General features: G+C 51.3%; 1 protein-coding gene across 1 annotated transcript in view; it reads right to left on the bottom strand.

Moving 5' to 3' along the window:
- Nucleotides 1–333: 333 nt before the first annotated feature.
- The window catches only part of FAM50A (family with sequence similarity 50 member A), a 37327-nt gene continuing 18711 nt past the window's right edge, over nucleotides 334–18949 (bottom strand). The window contains exons 6-14 of the mRNA XM_060252491.1: nucleotides 18633–18709; nucleotides 17006–17072; nucleotides 16743–16804; nucleotides 14278–14354; nucleotides 12870–12924; nucleotides 8686–8734; nucleotides 6395–6465; nucleotides 3083–3193; nucleotides 334–513 (exon numbers count right to left, since the gene is read on the bottom strand). Of these exons, the coding sequence (XP_060108474.1) occupies nucleotides 505–513; nucleotides 3083–3193; nucleotides 6395–6465; nucleotides 8686–8734; nucleotides 12870–12924; nucleotides 14278–14354; nucleotides 16743–16804; nucleotides 17006–17072; nucleotides 18633–18709 (578 nt within the window). The 3' untranslated portion in view covers nucleotides 334–504. The remainder of the gene's footprint in view (nucleotides 514–3082; nucleotides 3194–6394; nucleotides 6466–8685; nucleotides 8735–12869; nucleotides 12925–14277; nucleotides 14355–16742; nucleotides 16805–17005; nucleotides 17073–18632; nucleotides 18710–18949) is intronic.

The raw sequence follows: 18949 nt of genomic DNA, 5'->3' as shown, positions 1-18949 counted from the left end.
GTTATGGGGAATTACTGGCAGTCAGGAGAGGCTAAGTCTGATGTCATAGTGACATCACTTCCAGGACCTGCCGGAAGTGATGTCATCACGGTGATGTGGGGTGCTGTAGTGTTTGGGCAAAAACTATGGCAGATGTTGTCTTTACAACATTTTTATTACCATACACAGACACTGCACGTGCCCAAGAGCACTCCTTGTAATTTAGAACCCTGACCCTGAAAGCCGATTTCGGAGCTAACCTCTGGCTCAAACTCAGTTCCAACAGCGCAGACCGAAAATCGAAACCAGACGCAGGAAGAGCCGCTGCAGGTTTGCGTAACAAGAAACTCCGGGTTGGGTGAAGCGGAGTTTATTTCACCAAAGGTTGATACATTTCTTTCGGGGGGGGGGGGGGTTCAGCTGCAAAGGTTGTAGGGTGGGATTCAACTAAAAAGATGCAGCGGGGGCTGTTGGAGGGAGCATCGGGCAGCCAGGAACAACACGGAACACCCTGCCAATAGCTGTTCAGCGGATCTGCAGGGAGGAAAAAGAAGATGGGGGTTATTCCTGGTCTCGGTGATATAGGGTTGCCAAGTCCTATTCAAGAAAAATCTGGGGACTTTGGGGGAGGGGCCAGGAGACTTTGGGGATGGAGCCAGGAGCAGGGTTTTGACACAAGCATAATTGAACTCCAAAGGGAGTTCTGGCCATCACATTTCAAGGAACCACAAGCCTTTTCAATGCCTTCCCTCCACTGGAAATAATGAAGGATAGGGGCACCTTCTTTGGGGGCTCATAGAATTGGACCGCTTGGTCCAATCCTATTGAAACTTGGAGGGTATTTTTTGAGGAGTGCCATTGGGTGCTATGATGAAAATGTGGTGCTTCTACCTCAAAAAACAGCCCCCCCCCCAGACCCAGATAACCACGGATCAATTCTCCATTATACTCTATGGGAATTGGTCTCCATAGGGAATAATGGTGTGCCCAGCAGACATTCGTGCATGCTGATAAGATATGACTGTGAGCTGTTGCCTAAGCACGGGTTCCGGATTGTAAAAATAGCGGCCAGAGGAAGTGTAAAGGAAACACAAACTTGACCCCAGGACTCGTGTCGCCGCTCCTACACCTGTTGAATCACTCTTCAAAGAGGAACAGGCGGGCTCTCTGGGTCTCTCAACAGAAAGACAAAAAGAGAGCAGATTTTCATTCCTGGCAACATTTAAAGTTTGAGTTTCCACTAAGGACTGTTTACTTGCTTTGAAGGGCATTTAGAATCACAGCTACAAAGTGACTGAGTAAAAGAGTGCTTCGCGCTTATATTGCAGCATTTGGCGCGCGGTGCTTTCCTTGCTTTGCCCACCTGGGAACTGGCAACCCTACGGTGATGGCAGAGACCTTCTGACCCTCCCCGATATCTCTCCGGTAACCCCGCAGGCAGGCAAGGCCTCGGGCTGAGTTTGAACCCAAAAGGAGTCTGTTTGCGCTTACGGTGACCGAGCACAGAAGGAAACTCCCTCGCGAGGCTCTACGAGATTAATGCGCACAGCCTCCTGGGCCGCAGCGGGCAGAAGAATTTATCAATGGACAAGACTGTAGGTCTTGCGGGCAGAGAGAAATCATTGCTTTTGCCAGCGGCTGGAAACGCTGCCGAGGGAGAGGGAGACTCGGCGGAAGAGAGCGAGAACGAGCGAGCAGAGGGCCTTGTTTAATCGTGACGAGGCACCAGAGGGACAGAGAGGGGGCTTTGACTCTTGAAACCTCAGGCCCCGAAAGATCTTGTTGGTCTCAGAGGGGGTGCTGGCCTTAAATTGAGCGCCCCTGCTGCAGACCAAGATGGCGACCCTCTGGAATTATCATCAGTGGAACGAAGCAATGCAAAGAATTCCAAAATACGAGTTCGTCCTATCAACCTAAGAAGATCCCTGCTGGATCTGACCAGTGGTCCATCTAGTCCAGCATCCTGTCTCACACAGTGGCCAGCCAGTTCCTCTGGAGGGCCAACAACAGGGCAGAGAGGCTGAGGCCTTCATAAGAACATCAGAAGAGCCCTGCTGAATCAGACCAGTAGTCCATCTAGTCCAACATCCTGTCTCACACAGTAGCCAACTAGTTCCTCTGGAGGGCCAACGACAGGACATAGAGGCCGAGGCCTTCATAAGAACATCAGAAGAGCCCTGCTGGATCAGACCAGTGGTCCATCCTGTCCAGTATCCTGTCTCACACAGTGGCCAACCAGTTCCTCTGGAGGCCCAACAACAGGGCAGAGAGGCTGAGGCCTTCATAAGAACAACAGAAGAGCCCTGCTGAATCTGACCAGTGGTCCATCTAGTCCAGCATCGTGTCTCACACAGTGGCCAGCCAGTTCCTACGGAGGGCCAACAACAGGGCATAGAGGCCGAGGCCTTCATAAGAACATCAGAAGAGCCCTGCTGGATCAGACCAGTGAGGGTCCACCTAGTCCAGCATCCCGTCTTACACGGTGGCCAGCCAGTTCCTACGGAGGGCCAACAACAGGGCACAGAGGCTGAGGCCTTCAGAACATCAGAAGAGCCCTGTTGGATCAGACCAGTAGTCCATCTACTCCTGAATTCTACCTCAAACAGTGGCCAGCCAGTTCCTCTGGAGATCCAACAACAGGGCAAAGAGGTTGAAACCTTCATAAGAACATTGGGAGAGCCCTGCTGGATCAGAGCAGTGGTCCATCTAGTCCAGCATCCTGTCTCACACAATGGCCAACCAGTTCCTCCAAAGACCCATTAGCGTCAACTGAACAAGAAAAAAATCTTAAGAAAGCTAGATGCTGAGGAGAGTCAGTCGGATTCCTGCCTTAACTGAGAAGAGACGTGTACTGAGACTGCCTGAGAACAGCCCTGACAGAAAAAGGATTTAGTGCTGATGGAGGGAAAATCTAGCCTCTGAGGGAAGGAAGTGGAAGGGGTCTACCAAAGAGGCCTTCTTGCAGTACCTCTTGCTGGGGCTGCCTCCCTCCGCCCCATGGATTCCAGTCACTCCCACACACCCTTCCACAGAGCTCTCTCACCTCCAGGTTTCTCCCCCTGCCACCTCTCACCACCCTGCCAACACCCTCATTGTTCCTCACCGTATACTTGTCCCACTTCTTCTCGGGGTCGTAGGGCTCCCATCGGCTTGCGGGGAAAATGTGCTTGTTCTTCTCGTACCAGCTGCGCAGCACCACCTTCCCGGCGTGGGACTGAGGGGGGCAGATAAGAAAGAGGTCAAGGTTGCACATGAAGCAGGAATCCCTTCCCACCTCCAGTATCCCTAGTCAGCTCAGAAGGGGTGGGAAGGAGAAGGGGAAGGGGACCTACTTTAAACAACAGAGAATGCTCAGTATGGAACCAGGGAGATGTCTCCCTAGCAGAACATAAAAAGAGCCCTGCTGGATCAGACCAGGGGTCCATCTAGTCCAGCATCCCATCTCACACAGTGGCTACCAGTTCCTCTGGAGGGTCAACAACAGGGCATGGAGGATGAGGCCTCTGTGAGAACATCCAAAGAGCCATGTTGATTCAGACCCCTGGATAAACATCTGGAGCAGAGGTCCATCAGTGGCAATTAGCCACAACATATTGTTGAAACTCTCTGTCTGGGGCAAGTGATGCTCTGTATTCTTGGTGCTTGGGGGGGGGCAATAGAGTGAGCGCTTCTGGAGTCCTGGCCTCACTGATGGACCTTCTGATGGCACCTGGGTTTTTTGGCCACTGTGTGACACAGAGTGTTGGACTGGATGGGCCATTGGCCTGATCCAACATGGCTTCTCTTATGTTCTTATGTGACACAGAGTGTTGGACTGGATGGGCCACTGGCCTGATCCAACAGGGCTTCTCTTATGTTCTTAAGTGATACAGAATGTTGGACTGGATGGGCCATTGGCCTGATCCAACAGGGCTTCTCTTATGTTCTTATGTGACACAGAGTGTTGGACTGGATGGGCCACTGGCCTGATCCAACAGGGCTTCTCTTATGTTCTTATGTGACACAGAGTGTTGGACTGGATGGGCCATTGGCCTGATCCAACGTGGCTTCTCTTATGTTCTTATGTGACACAGTGTTGGACTGGATGGGCCATTGGCCTGATCCAACGTGGCTTCTCTTATGTTCTTATGTGACACAGAGTGTTGGACTGGATGGGCCATTGGCCTGATCCAACAGGGCTTCTCTTATGTTCTTACGTGACACAGAGTGTTGGACTGGATGGGCCACTGGCCTGATCCAACATGGCTTCTCTTATGTTCTTATGTGACACAGAGTGTTGGACTGGATGGGCCACTGGCCTGATCCAACAGGGCTTCTCTTATGTTCTTATGTGACACAGAGTGTTGGACTGGATGGGCCACTGGCCTGATCCAACATGGCTTCTCTTATGTTCTTATGTGACACAGAGTGTTGGACTGGATGGGCCACTGGCCTGATCCAACATGGCTTCTCTTATGTTCTTATGTGACACAGAGTGTTGGACTGGATGGGTCATTGGCCTGATCCAACATGGCTTCTCTTATGTTCTTATGTGACAGAGTGTTGGACTGGATGGGCCATTGGCCTGATCCAACAGGGCTTCTCTTATGTTCTTACGTGACACAGAGTGTTGGACTGGATGGGCCACTGGCCTGATCCAACATGGCTTCTCTTATGTTCTTACGTGACACAGAGTGTTGGACTGGATGGGCCATTGGCCTGATCCAACAGGGCTTCTCTTATGTTCTTATGTGACACAGAGTGTTGGACTGGAGGGGCCACTGGCCTGATCCAACATGGCTTCTCTTATGTGGTCCAGCATCCTGTCTAGCATCCTGTCCCACACAGGGGCCAACCAGTTCCTCTGAAGGGACAGCAACAGGGCAGAGAGGCCGAGGCCTTCCCCTGAGGTTGCCTCCTGGATCTGGGATTCAGAGGTTCATTGCCTCTGAATGTGGAGGTTCCCCTCAGTCACCATGTCCAGTAGCCACTGATAAACCTCTCCTCCATGAATCTATCTGATCCCTTTTAAAGCTGTTTATTCCTGTGGCCATTAAGAACATAAGAACATAAGAGAAGCCATGTTAGATCAGGCCAATGGCCCATCCAGTCCAACATTCTGTGTCACACAGCGGCCAAATATATATATATATATATATATATATATATATATATATATATATATATATATATATATATACACACACATACATACACACACACACTGTGGCTAATAGCCACTGATGGACCTCTGCTCCATATTTTTATCTAACCCCCTCTTGAAGGTGGCTATGCTTGTGGACGCCACCACCTCCTGTGGCAGTGAATTCCACATGTTAATCACCCTTTGGGTGAAGAAGTACTTCCTTTTATCCGTTTTAACCTGTCTGCTCAGCAATTTCATCGAATGCCCACGAGTTCTTGTATTGTGAGAAAGGGAGAAAAGTACTTCTTTCTCTACTTTCTCCATCCCATGCATTATCTTGTAAACTTCTATCATGTCACCCCTCAGTCGACGTTTCTCCAAGCTAAAGAGCCCTAAGCGTTTCAACCTTTCTTCATAGGGAAGGTGTTCCAGCCCTTTAATCATTTTAGTTGCCCTTTTCTGAACTTTCTCCAATGCTATAATATCCTTTTTGAGGTGCGGCAACCAGAACTGCACACAGTACTCCAAATGAGACCGCACCATCGATTTATACAGAGGCATTATGATACTGGCTGATTTGTTTTCAATTCCCTTCCTAATAATTCCCAGCATGGCGTTGGCCTTTTTTATTGCAAACGCACACTGTCTTGACATTTTCAGTGAATTATCTACCATGACCCCAAGATCTCTCTCTTGGTCTGTCTCTGCCAGTTCACACCCCATCAACTTGTATTTGTAGCTGGGATTCTTGGCCCCAATGTGCATTACTTTGCACTTGGCCACATTGAACCGCATCTGCCACGTTGATGCCCACTCACCCAGCCTCAACAGATCCCTTTGGAGTTCCTCACAATCCTCTCTGGTTCTCACCACCCTGAACAATTTAGTGTCATCCGCAAATTTGGCCACTTCACTGCTCACTCCCAACTCTAAATCATTTATGAACAAGTTAAAGAGGATGGGACCCAATACCTCCTTTGGCAACAAATCCCACATTTTAATCACTTTCTGACCCTACTGCCCATCAGTTTCATTGGATGCCCTTGAGCGCTAGTCTTTTGGAGAGGGAAATAAACACTCTCTTTGTCAGCGCTCTCTGCCTCATGCACAGAGGCCGGGAACCACCTCTTTGACGGGGGTCTCTAACGGGATAAAGACAGGGGGAACGCGCAAGGACTACGTCGCTGCTGGGCATCGCTGCCCGAGACCTCGGTGCCGCTCTTTCTATTGGTATACTGCTGAAACCAGGGCCCCGGTGAAGCTGGGTTGCCCCCCCTGCCCCTTCCTCACCTCGTCCTTCTCCACCGTCGCGTCGCTCAGAAGTCGAACGTCATCGTGGACGTCAAAATTGAAGAGCGGCCCTGGTTGGGAAAGTGCGTGAGAGAGGCATGCTGTAGCAGTGTTTCCCACACAGCCTGAATGCTGTTCACCACCCTTTACCCTGAGCCTCTGTGTCATCTCCACCTTATACTCTATGACAGGGGTCCCCAATATGGCGCCCAGGGCCGCCACAGAGCCCGCCGACACCTTTTTTGGCACCGCCCAGTGTTTTTAGAAAATGGGTGGAGCCAGATGGGGCCCGTGGCCCATCAGTGCTTCTGACTGGCCACTGACTGATTTGACAGGCTGGGCAATTATTAACAAAAAAAATGTGTTGCTTTGGCTGCGGTTGCCACCACAGTACAAGGATCTTCACTGCCGGATTGAAGGTGAGCCAGGGCAACCATTTTGTGACAGGCTCTGCCTCCTGCGGCAGCCATTTTGTGGGTGGCAGAATTCCAAAGGCTGGGGACCAATGTTCCGTCTAAGCTGCAGAGTCTTGTGAGCAAAAATTCTACTTTGTGACCTACTGGCATTAAAGCTGTGAGCTACAGCATAAATTATTGTGCTCTGGGGCCATTTTTCCTAAGCTAAGACAAAAATGTGTGAGCTGGAGGCTAAAAATCTGTGAGCTAGCTCACGCTAACTCAGCTTAAAGCAGGGGTGGCCAACAGTAGCTCTTCAGATGTTTTTTGCCTACAACTCACATCAGCCCCAGTCATTGGCCATGCTGGCTGGGGCTGATGGGAGTTGTAGGCAAAAAACAACCGGAGAGCTACCGTTGGCTTAGAGGGTACACTGCTGAGGACCCCTGCGCTATGACTCTGTCCAATCTCTTCCTCTTACACCATTCCTTTGGTCAATCCATCACTACCATGTCGCAGAATCACCCTCCAAAAACAGACCCGCAGTCCCTTCAGCGCCTTTATTCCCCACCCCTTTTCTCATTCTCATTCTCTGCCTGCACATGACCTTGGTCTCCTGTGACTCCAGCCCTCTTCAGGTGTTCTGTTTCTGCCACTCTGCTCTCATGCACCAGGGAAGGAGAAGAAGACTGCAGATTTATACCCCGCCCTTCTCTCTGAACCAGAGGCTCAGAGTGGCCTACAATCTCCTTTCCCTTCCTCCCCCACAACAGACACCCTGTGAGGTGGGCGGGGCTGGAGAGGGCTCTCACAGCAGCTGACCTTTCAAGAACAGAGTCTCAGAACAGCCTACAATCTCCTTTCCCTTCCTCCCCCACAACAGACACTCTGTGAGGTGGGTGGGGCTGGAGAGGGTTCTCACAGCAGCTGCCCTTTCAAGGACAGAGGCTCAGAGTGGCCTACAATCGCCTTTCCCTTCCTTCCCCACAACAGACACCCTGTGAAGTGGGTGGGGCTGGAGAGGATTCTCACAGCAGCTGCCCTTTCAAGGACAGAGACTCAGAGTGGCCTACAATCTCCTTTCCCTTTCTCCCCCCCCAACAGACAGCCTGTGAGGTGGGTGGGGCTGGAGAGGGCTCTCACAGCAGCTGCCCTTTCTAGGACAGAGTCTCAGAGCAGCCTACAATCTCCTTTCCCTTCCTTCCCCACAACGGACACCCTGTGAGGTGGGTGGGGCTGAGAGGGTTCTCACAGCAGCTGCCCTTTCAAGGACAGAGGCTCAGAATGGCCTACAATCGCCTTTCCCTTCCTTCCCCACAACAGACACCCTGTGAGGTGGGTGGGGCTGGAGAGGATTCTCACAGCAGCTGCCCTTTCAAGGACAGAGGCTCAGAGCAGCCTACAATCGCCTTTCCCTTCCTCCCCCACAACAGACACCTTGTGAGGTGGGTGGGGCTGGAGAGGGTTCTCACAGCAGCTGCCCTTTCAAGGACAACCTCTGCCAGAGCTATGTGTGACCCAAGGCCATTCCAGCAGCTTTCAGTGGAGTGGAGAATCAAACTCAGTTCTCCCAGATAAGAGCCCGCACACTTCACCACTACATGCCATCCTCTCAGTATGCACGACCCTCCTTTGTTTCTAAAAGGGCAACATGCATTGGGTAGGCACAGACTAGTCGAAACCCGATTTTTGGATGTATGATTTGAGCAAAAATGACCATTTACCTTTTCAGATAAAACAGCGGCCACGCTTATTGGTACGACTGCACACAGTGTGAACGCAAGCAAGGCTTTCCTTATACTAAACCAGACTCCTGGCCCATCAGGGTCAAGATTATCGGCTCACCTCTGCACCTGGAAGGCAAGTTTCAAATTAAGAAGGGCAGAGACGACTTACCGCTTTTCCCCCGGGCTTTGGTGACGATGAAGTCGTAGAAGCTGTGATGCTAGGAGGACAGGAATGAAGAAAAAGGCATTTTTACAAAGAAAAAAAAGCTCTCGGAAATATTCCCCAGCCCACATGTATGGCTCCTTTCAGGGCTGTTTTTTGTAGCAGGAACTCCTTTGCATATTAGGGATAGAGAAGACAGAGAAAGAAGTCCTTTTCTTCCTTTCTCACAATACAAGAACTCGTGGACATTCCATGAAATTGCTGAGCAGTCGAGTTAGAACTGATAAAAGGAAGTCCTTCTTCACCCAAAGGGTGATTAACATGTGGAATTCACTAACACAGGAGGTGGCAGCGACTACAAGCATAGCCAGCTTCAAGAGGGGTTTGGATAAGATATAAAGAACAGGTCCATCACTGGCTATTAGGCACAGCTTGTCGTTAGAACTCTCTGCCTGGGGCAGTGACGCTCTGTATTCTTGGTGCTTGGGAGGGGCAACAGTGTGAGGACTTCTGGCGTCCTGGCCCCACTGATGGACCTCCTGATGGCACCTGGGTTTTTTGGCCACTGTGTGTATAGAGTGTTATACTGGATGGGCCATTGGCCTGATCCAACATGGCTTCTCTTATGTTCTTATGTCTGAGGCAAGTGATGCTCTGTATTCTTGGTGCTTGGGAGGGGGGGAACAATGGGAGGATTTTTAGTGTCCTGGCCCCATTGATTGACCTCCTGATGGCCCCTGTTTTTTTTTGCCACTGTGTGACACAGAGTGCTGGACTGGATGGGCCATTGGCCTGATCCAACATGGCTTCTCTTATGTTCTTATGGACCTCCTGATGGCCCCTGGGTTTTTCGGCCCCTGTGTGACAGAGTGTTGGACTGGATGGACCATTGGCCTGATCCATCATGGCTTCTCTTATGTTCTTCTGTGATACAGAGTGTTGGACTGGATGGACCATTGGCCTGATACAAAATGGCTTCTCTTATGTTCTTCTGTGACACAGAGTGTTGGACTGGATGGGCCACTGGCCTGATCCATCATGGCTTCTCTTATGTTCTTATGTGACACAGAGTGTTGGACTGGATGGACCATTGGCCTGATCCATCATGGCTTCTCTTATGTTCTTCTGTGACACAGAGTGTTGGACTGGATGGGCCATTGGCCTGATCCAACATGGCTTCTCTTATGTTCTTATGTGACACAGAGTGTTGGACTGGATGGGCCATTGGCCTGATCCAACATGGCTTCTCTTATGTTCTTATGTGACACAGAGTGTTGGACTGGGTGGGCCATTGGCCTGATCCAACATGGCTTCTCTTATGTTCTTATGTGACACAGAGTGTTGGACTGGATGCACCACTGGCCTGATCCATCATGGCTTCTCTTATGTTCTTATGTGACACAGAGTGTTGGACTGGATGGGCCATTGGCTTGATCCAACATGGCTTCTCTTATGTTCTTATGCCACACCTCCCTGATTTATTTAGTACACTTATATTCCACCCTTTCCCGTAAACAGGCTGTGGGCAGATCACACAACATACAGTAATAACAATAAAAAACCTACAATTCAGAGTTAAAACAATACATTAAATTTAAACAATAAAAACAATAAATAAAGTGCACTAAAGGCAGGAAGGGCACATCATACAGGATAAGCCATTATAGGCCCAAATTATATGACAGCAGCGATAACAGGACAGCACTGCAGTAAGACGCAACATCGTTACAAGGTGGGCCAACTGATGGCGCCCACTGCCTTAGTCAAAAAGCCCTGCGGAATAGCTCCGACTTGCAGGCCCTACGAAATGGTAGCAGCTCTGGTAGAGCTGTAGCCAATCCTCCTGGAGCTTACGGAAGGCCCTGCAAGAAGAGCCCTGGAAGCTCTTGGAGGATTGGCTACCTCAGGTGTGTGTGGCCTAATATGCAAAGGAGTTCTTGCTACCCCCCTCCCCGGCTCCTGTTAGTGGATTTACTACATTTGTGACTGATGGCAATTTCCACAGCAGACTGGAACAAAAGGAAGGCGTAAGTCAGGCTTAGGAAAAGGAAAATCCCGTGGGGAGGAGGGTTAGCCAGCCCTTGCTGATGGGGGGGTGGGGTGGGGAGAATGGCAGGAAACTGTATGTGGGGGGTGTTGGCAACATCCTAACGGACCGATGCGATTCCATGTGTACCCCAAAGCGACATCAGCACATCGCTGGGGATGCAGGGGACACTCTGGCATTTCAGCAAACCTCTATGGTTAACTACAGAGTTTCCTCCAAATGCCAGAGTGTCCTCGGCAATGTGTCGCTAGGGGATGCTAAAAGCGTTCTGGCACTGGGTCAAAACTCTACAGTTAAACCACACGAGAAGAGGAAATGTGGGTTATAATATTCCAGCACCCAAAGGAGTCTCAGAGCAGCTCACAATCTCCTTTCCCTTCCTCTCCCCACAGCAAACACCCTGCGACATTGGTGGGGGTCGAAAGAGCTATTTTGAGAACTGCTCTTGAGGGAACAGCTGAGAGAACTTGTGACTGATGTTCCCTCTACGCTAAGTCTTGGGAGCAAAAATTCTACTTTGTCAGCCACTGGTATTAAAGTTGTGAGCTACAGGCACGAAAAATGTGAACTACTGCAGATCAGCTAGCATGCTCTGGGGTCATCCTTCCTGAGCTAAGACAAAAATGTGCAGGCTGGAGGCTAAAAATCTGTGAGCTGGCTCACGCTAAACGTAGCTTAGAGGGAACACTGCTCGTGACCCAAGGTCACCCAGCCAGCTGCAAGTGGAGGAGCGGGGAATCAAACCTGGTTCTCCCAGATAAAAATCTGCCACTCTCAACCTCTACACCAAACTGGCTCTTATAGAAGCTTGCTCAAATGTCAGAGCATCCCCTGTGATGTGCTGATTGCCCCTTCAGGGAACAGAGGGAACGATGTCATTGCATCACTGGCAACCCTACGTGGGACTGATTGTGGGACCGATTTCTCTCTTAGTGGTGAAGTGCGCAGACTCTTATCTGGGAGAACCGGGTTTTGATTCCGCACTCCTCCACTTGCAGCTGCTGGAATGGCCTTGGGTCAGCCATAGCTCGTGTAGTTGTCCTTAAAAGGGCAGCTTCTGTCAGAGCTCTCTCAGCCCCACCCACCTCACAGGGTTTGATTCCCCACTCCTCCACTTGCACTTGCAGCTGCTGGAATGGCCTTGGGTCAGCCGTAGCTCTCGTAGGAGTTGTCCTTGAAAGGGCAGCTTCTGGGAGAGCTCTCCCCACCCCCACCTACCTCACAGGGTTTGATTCCCCACTCCTCCACTTGCAGCTGCTAAAATGGCCTTGGGTCAGCCCATAGCTCTGGCAGAGCTGTCCTTGAAAGGGCAGCTTCTGTCAGAGCTCTCTCAGCCCCACCCACCTCACAGAGTTTGATTTCCCACTCCTCCACTTGCAGCTGCTGGAATGGCCTTGGGTCAGCCATAGCTCTCGCAGAGCTGTCCTTGAAAGGGCAGCTTCTGTCAGAGCTCTCTCAGCCCCACCACACCTCACAGAGTTTGATTCCCCACTCCTCCACTTGCAGCTGCCAGAATGGCCTTGGGTTAGCCGTAGCTCTGGCAGAGGTTGTCGTTCAAAAGGCAGCTTCTGTCAGAGCTCTCTCAGCCCCACCTACCTCACAGAGAGTTGATTCCCCACTCCTCCACCTGCAGCTGCCGGAATGGCCTCTTGGGTCAGCCATAGCTCTGGCAGAGCTGTCCTTGAAAAGGCAGCTTCTGTCAGAGCTCTCTCAGCCCCACCCACCTCACAGAGTTTGATTCCCCACTCCTCCACTTGCAGCTGCCGGAATGGCCTTGGGTCAGCTAGTAGCTCTGGCAGAGGTTGTCCTTGAAAAGGCAGCTTTCTGGGAGAGCTCTCTCTCAGCCCCACCTGCCTCACAGGGTGTCTGTTGTGGGGGAGGAAGGAAATGGAGATTGTAGGCCACTCTGAGACTGTGTCCTTGAAAGGGCAGCTTCTGGGAGAGCTCTCTCAGCCCCACCCACCTCACAGGGTGGTCTGTTGGGGGGTGGGGAAGGTAAAAGGAGCCACTCTTGAGACTCAGGGTGGACAGCGGGATATAACTACTTCTTCCCATCCACACAGCTGACGGTGGGGAGTCAGGCAGCGAGAAGGCGGGAGAGGGTCAGAGGGACAGACCTGTGGGAGGGGGAAGGCACACTCACATGTGGGATGATCAGGTCCTCCTTGATGTACATCAGCTGCTCCACACCGGCAGACCTGGGCAGGAGGAGAGAGAGGAGACACAAACACAGTCTGAAGTGATACGGGGGTTGCTAGTGTCGGATGAGGATCTGGGAGATCCAGATGCGAGTCCCGGTTCCACCACGGAGGCTCGCTGGGCGATCTTGGGCCAGTCCCCTGTCTCCCCACCTACCCTACGCCACAGGGTGGTTGTGAGGTAAAATGGAGCTGAGACGTAAGGTGCTTCGGGTCCCGCTGGGAAGAAAGGCCGGGTATCGATGAGGGAATGTCAATACATCCAGCATCCCGGTCTCTTCCCCCCCCACTCCCCACCTGTTGGGAGTTCTGACCAAAGTGTGACACACAGACAGCCGCCAGCACGGTGCAGTGCAGGGGGGGGGCCAAACTTGCTTAACGTAAGAGCCATAAAGAATAAACATCAGATGTTTGAGAGCCGCAAGGCTGAATGCCAGATCGTTTAAGAGCCAGAAAAAAGGGAGGAAACCAAATAGATGGGGAGAAGGAGAGGTAGAAAGAAAGCAATTTTAACTTTAAATTCATTCTAAGAACCACCAGCTGGCTTGGCTTGGAGAATTAATTTTAAAGAGACAAATGCCTCCACGAAGCTGTTTGATAGGGCAGCGGGGGCTTCAAGAGCCACACAATATGAGTGAAAGAGCCACACGTGGCTCCCAAGTCAGAGTTTGCCCACCCCTGATGTAGTGGTTAGACCCAGGGACCCCTTCAAAAAATGGGAGGGGGGGAGGGAGGGAGGGAGGGAGGAAGGAAGGAAGGGAGGGAGGGAGGGAGGGAGGGAGGGAGGAAGGAAGGAAGGAAGGAAGGAAGGAAGGAAGGAAGGAAGGAAGGAAGGAAGGAAGGAAGGAAGGAAGGAAGGAAGGAAGGAAGGAAGGAAGGGAGGGAGGGAGGAGGGAGGAAGGGAGGGAGGAGGGAGGAAGGGAGGGAGGAGGGAGGAAGGAAGGGAGGAGGGAGGAAGGAAGGGAGGGAGGAAGGAAGGGAGGGAGGGAGGGAGGAAGGAAGGGAGGATGGAAGAAAGGAAGGAGGGAGGGAGGGAGGAGCAGTGACTCACAAAGCTTCTCCCCTGCCACAAATTTGTTAGTCTTTCAGGTGCTTCTGGACTCTTGGCTCTGTTCTACGGTGTGGATCAGTGAACAGTTATTCCCATTTTACAGATGAAGCTCGGCGGCTGAGTGGTCTACACAGATTCTGAGCTACCCGGATCACCTCCGACACTCACTAGTACAGAGGAGGCCTTACAGCCCCCAAAGGAGCACAGCGTAAAACCAGGCAGCGCCGCAGCTTTGCCAACGATCCTCTTTCCTCTCCCCCTTTTCCCTAAGTGACCGAACCCTCCTCCACCTAATTCTTTACCGGAGTTCGCTGAAGTCCTTGCGCAAGATCTCCAGGGCCTTCTGCAGGAACTGCTGGATGGTGTTCCCCTTCTTCATCTGCACTGCGGGGAAACAAGAGTCAGGCCCAGATGGATTTCTCTCGCATTTTCCCCATGCACTGTTCCCATCTCCCCCGCTCCAGCCCCACGCAGCTCAGAAAGAAAGCCACAGAATGGCCAAGAGCAACAGCATCCTGTCTCACATGGTGGCCAGCCAGTTCCTCCAGAGGGCCAACAACAGGGTAGAGTGGCTGGGGCCTTCATAAGAACATCAGAAGAGCCCTGCTGGGTCAGACCAGTGGTCCATCTAGTCCTGCATCTTCCTGTCTCACACAGTGGCCAGCCAGTTCCTCTGGAGTTCCAAGAACAGGGCAGAGAGGCTGAGACCTTCTTAAGAACATCACAAGAGTCCTGCTTGGTAAGACCAGTGGTCCATCTAGTCCAGCATCCTGTCTCACATGGTGGCCAGCCAGTTCCTCCGGAGGGCCAACAACAGGGTAGAGAGGCTGAGGCCTTCTTAAGAACATCAGAAGAGCCCTGCTGGGTCAGACCAGAGGTCCATCTAGTCCAGCATCCTGTCTCACACAGTGGCCTACCAGTTCCTCTGGAGGGCCAACAACAGGGTAGAGAGGCTGAGGCCTTCTTAAGAACATCACAAGAGTCCTGCTGGGTAAGACCAGAGGTCCATCTAGTCCAGCATCCTGTCTCACACAGTGGCCAACCAGTTCCTCTGGAGGGTCAACAGGAGGGCAGAGAGGCTGAGGCCTTCATAAGAACATCAGAAGAGCCCTGCTGGATCAGACCAGTGAGGGTCCATCTAGTCCAGCCTCCTTTCTCACACAGTGGCCAACCACTTCCTGTGGTGAGCCAACAACATGGCAGAGAGGCCGAGGCCTTCCCCCGAGGTTGCCTCCTGGCTCTGAGATTCAGAGGATAAGTGACTCTAACTGTGGAGGTTCCCCTCAGTAACTAAGGCTAATAGCTAATTGAGTGACATATCCTCCAAGAATCTCTCTAATCCACTTTTAGGCTGTCTGTTCTTGTGGCAGCAAATTCCACATTTGACTATCTCTGTGTGTAAAGTAGTATTTCCCTCTGTCCGTCCTGCCCCTCCTGCCCACCCGCTTCATTGATATGCCCTCGAGTTCTCGTATTGGGGGAGAGGGAGAGTAGTCTCGTTCGTCCGCCCTTTCCGTCTTGCGCCTAATTTTACAAACCTCTCTCATGTCCCCCTTGAGTCATCTCTGTTCTAAACTGAAAAGAGTCCCAGACTCTTCAGCCTTTCCTTATAGGGAAGGTGCTTCAACCCCTGAATACTCATTGTTGCCCTCCTCTGTGCTTCTCCCGGCTCTGCAAGGTCCTTTTGGAGATAAAGTGACCAGAACTGGACACAGTATTCTGAACGAGGCTGCACCATATACAGGAGAATTACAAATGCAAGACAGAAATGTCCAGAGACGACCGGAAGAGGAAGCCTGTGACAAGGAACAAGTCCTAGATCAGGGTGTCAAACATGCAGCCCAGGGACCGAATCAGGCCCCCGAGCAACTGGCTGTCATCTGCTTCCTTCTCCCTCTCTCTTGCTTCCTTCCGCATCACAGCTTGCTTTGCTGGGCTTGCTCAATCGCACAGGAGCTACAGAGCAAAGCCTCTACTTTCTCCATTGGCTGAGGCTCCTCCCTTGGGGAGGAAGGGGGGGAGGTGTCATGTTCTCAGGGCTCATGGCAGGAGGACTAGCTTGCTTTGCCAGGCTCTCTCAACTGCACAGCAGAGCTACTGAGCCAAGCCTCTCTTTCTTCTATTGGCTGAGGCTCCTCTCCCTCCTCGTCCCCTGGGGGGGAAGGAACGAGCCAGAGCTTCCTTTGCCCAGCTCCCTGGATCCCATGGAAGAAAGACAAAGAAAGCAACGAGTGCTAATGTTTTAAGGTATTAAAAAAAAACATTAAATTGTGTCTGTGTCTACCCGGCATTACATTTTACGACACCCATAGCTTGGCCTAACAAGGTCACTTTTATGTCGGATGCAGCCTTCAGAACAAAGGAAGCCGACACCCCTGCCCGAGATCTTGGGTGTGTCCAATGGAGGCCTGTGCACAGGACTTCACCGTGGCCGCCACGTGCTGCAGCTCCTACATGGCTGAGGAAACCCACCCCCCCGCCACCATGGCTGTTCCTCTCTCCTTCCTTTCCATTGCCTTTGGAAGGCGGGACAGGAAGCACTGAACATCACTCGCCCTCGCCTTGGAATAAAATGCTGACTGCCAGAAAGGGAACCAATCACTGCAAACGAGTCTTCCCTGGTCCCATAAGGAGAAATCAGCCAGGGTCATTTTTTAGGGATTGGAGCGAGGAGGGGGGGGACTTCCTTGCGTCAGCCCTCAGCCCCGGTCCCCCAGCCCCCATGGCTCCTCCCCCCCTTCCCAACTTGGCGGAATGTGAAGCTCACCTTGACTGTCCGCCGGTGTCCGGAGCCGTCCCAGTAGCTGAAGGTGATTTCGATTTCTTCGCCTGCCCAGAGATGGAAGGGTTTCAAAATCCAACGACTTCTTGAATTGCAATTCAGTACGATAACCTCCAGTGCCTTCTTCTAACTTCACACCCCTCCCCTTCCCCTTCCTGTAACTTCATTCCCCTGCCTCCAAATCCGGGCAGGATTCTGATAAGCTGAGAGGGCAAAGCCCGCCCGGATTCGCGTTCCGTCTCACTTACTCTTGATTTTCTCCTGTTTCGCTTCCCACTCTTGGCGGAGCTCTTCTCGAAGGCGATTCTCTTCCTCCTGAAGGGCGAGGGGGGTGGTGGTGGGAAAAACTCTTTTTTGGCAAGGGGAGAATCGACAACAGGGGTGGCCAAACTGTGGCTCGGGAGCCACATGTGGCTCTTTCATACATAGTTGTGCAGGGCTGTTTTTGTAGCAGGAAACTCCTTTGCCTATTAGGCCACACCTCCCTGATGTAGCCAATCCTCCTGGAATTTACACTAGGTCTTGCACAAAGAGCCCTGTAAGCTCTTGCAAGATTGGCTACATCAGGTGTGGCCTAATAGGCAAAGGAGTTTCTGCTACAAAAACAGCCCTGATTGTGTGGCTCTTGAAGCCCGCCCCCCTCCCACCCTGTTGACTGGCTTGGAGAAGGCATTTCTCTCTTCAAATCACTTCCCCAAGCCAAGCCGGCCAGCAGCTTGGAGAATACATTTAAAGTTGCTTTCTTTCCCATCTCTCCCCCATGTATTTCCTTCTTTCCTTCCTTCCGGCTCTCAGTCATCTGATGTTCCTGTCTTGTGGCTCTCAAACATCTAACGTTTATTTTCTGTGACTCTCACATTAAGCAAGTTTGGCCACCCCTGGTCTATAAGGATAGGGAGGAAGGAGCTTTGTGCCTCAGGAAACAAAGTTGGGCAGGGGAGCAGAGCACGCCAGGGGGAAATGCTGCATTTAACTTACCGCCAACTGAGCGTGAAGCTAGCAGAGGGCTTGCTCCCCCCTCCACACTCCTAAGGGAGCACAGAATTCCCAAGCACAGTGTGGGAGACCAAAATGGAGGTCTGAGGCAGCAAGGGAGAAACTGAAAGAAATTGCCTTTTCCCACACTGTCAACACCAGTGCTACTCTGCCAGGGCAACAGCTGTTATCTTGGCAGGACAGCAGCCCAGGATCCAACCGGTGACTTCCTCAGGGGTGTCACACCGTTTTCGGAATGCCCTCCCCTCCCCCGAGGCCGGCCTGGCACCTATCGTGTTGGCATACGGCCATCAGAGCTATACAGTTTCTCTTAAACAGGTTTCTGTTAAAATTTATCCCGCATTTTAGTCGTCTTTATGATCCGTTGACCTATATCCCATCCGTCTGACGTTTATTCCAAATTCCTCTAACGTCGCTGAGGTAATTGTTGGATTTTACAGCTGTTCAGTAGGAAGGTTTTAATGTTAACGAGATTAGTCTTATGTAAGGGTTATTTTAATATAAACTGTGAATCATTTTCTTTTTTAAAAGTCCCTGGAGAAGCGCTACATGCATTTTTCAAACGGATCTAAGGATGAAGAAAAGGTTGATGAAACCTGGTTTCCTACGATTACATATTTGTCACAACAGGAAACTACCAAAAAAAATCCCATACACAATAACGCGATTTATTTATGCTTTGTTTTACCTAGCTTTCTTGTAATATGTCCTAAAAAGGCACTGCGGTCGCTGTAGAACAGTATTTTAATTCATTTCAAAGATTCTGTGTTAAGTAATTATAAAAAACAGTGTAAACGTCTAAAAATTATTAATTAAAAATAAATCTGAGGCTGGGGGTGAGGGTGAGGGGGGTCAACAGAGGAAGCCTGGCCACCATACCTCACGGTCCCGATCGGGCAGGAAGCTGGTGTCCACATCTGGATTCTTCCCCAATTTCCTCTTCTTGCTGGGCACCTCTAGGGGAAATGACAAATGGGTAGAAGCAAGATGAGAACCAAAGCCAGATTGAGCCACCTGGACTGAATCAAGACCTAGATTTCTTGTCTCATTCCCCATCCTGATTTCTCCATGCCCACGACCCTCTCTGCACATCATACCTACCTGAATCACATCTAGAGAGAGCCAGTTTGGTGTAGTGGTGAAGTGTGCGGACTCTTATCTGGGAGAACCGGGTTTGATTCCCCACTCCTCCACTT

This window comes from Heteronotia binoei, chromosome 13 (assembly GCF_032191835.1).
Source record: "Heteronotia binoei isolate CCM8104 ecotype False Entrance Well chromosome 13, APGP_CSIRO_Hbin_v1, whole genome shotgun sequence".
In the NCBI taxonomy this organism is placed as follows: domain Eukaryota; kingdom Metazoa; phylum Chordata; class Lepidosauria; order Squamata; family Gekkonidae; genus Heteronotia; species Heteronotia binoei.
Note: the sequence above shows the minus strand (reverse complement) of the source record. Positions and strands in the feature narration are given on the sequence as shown.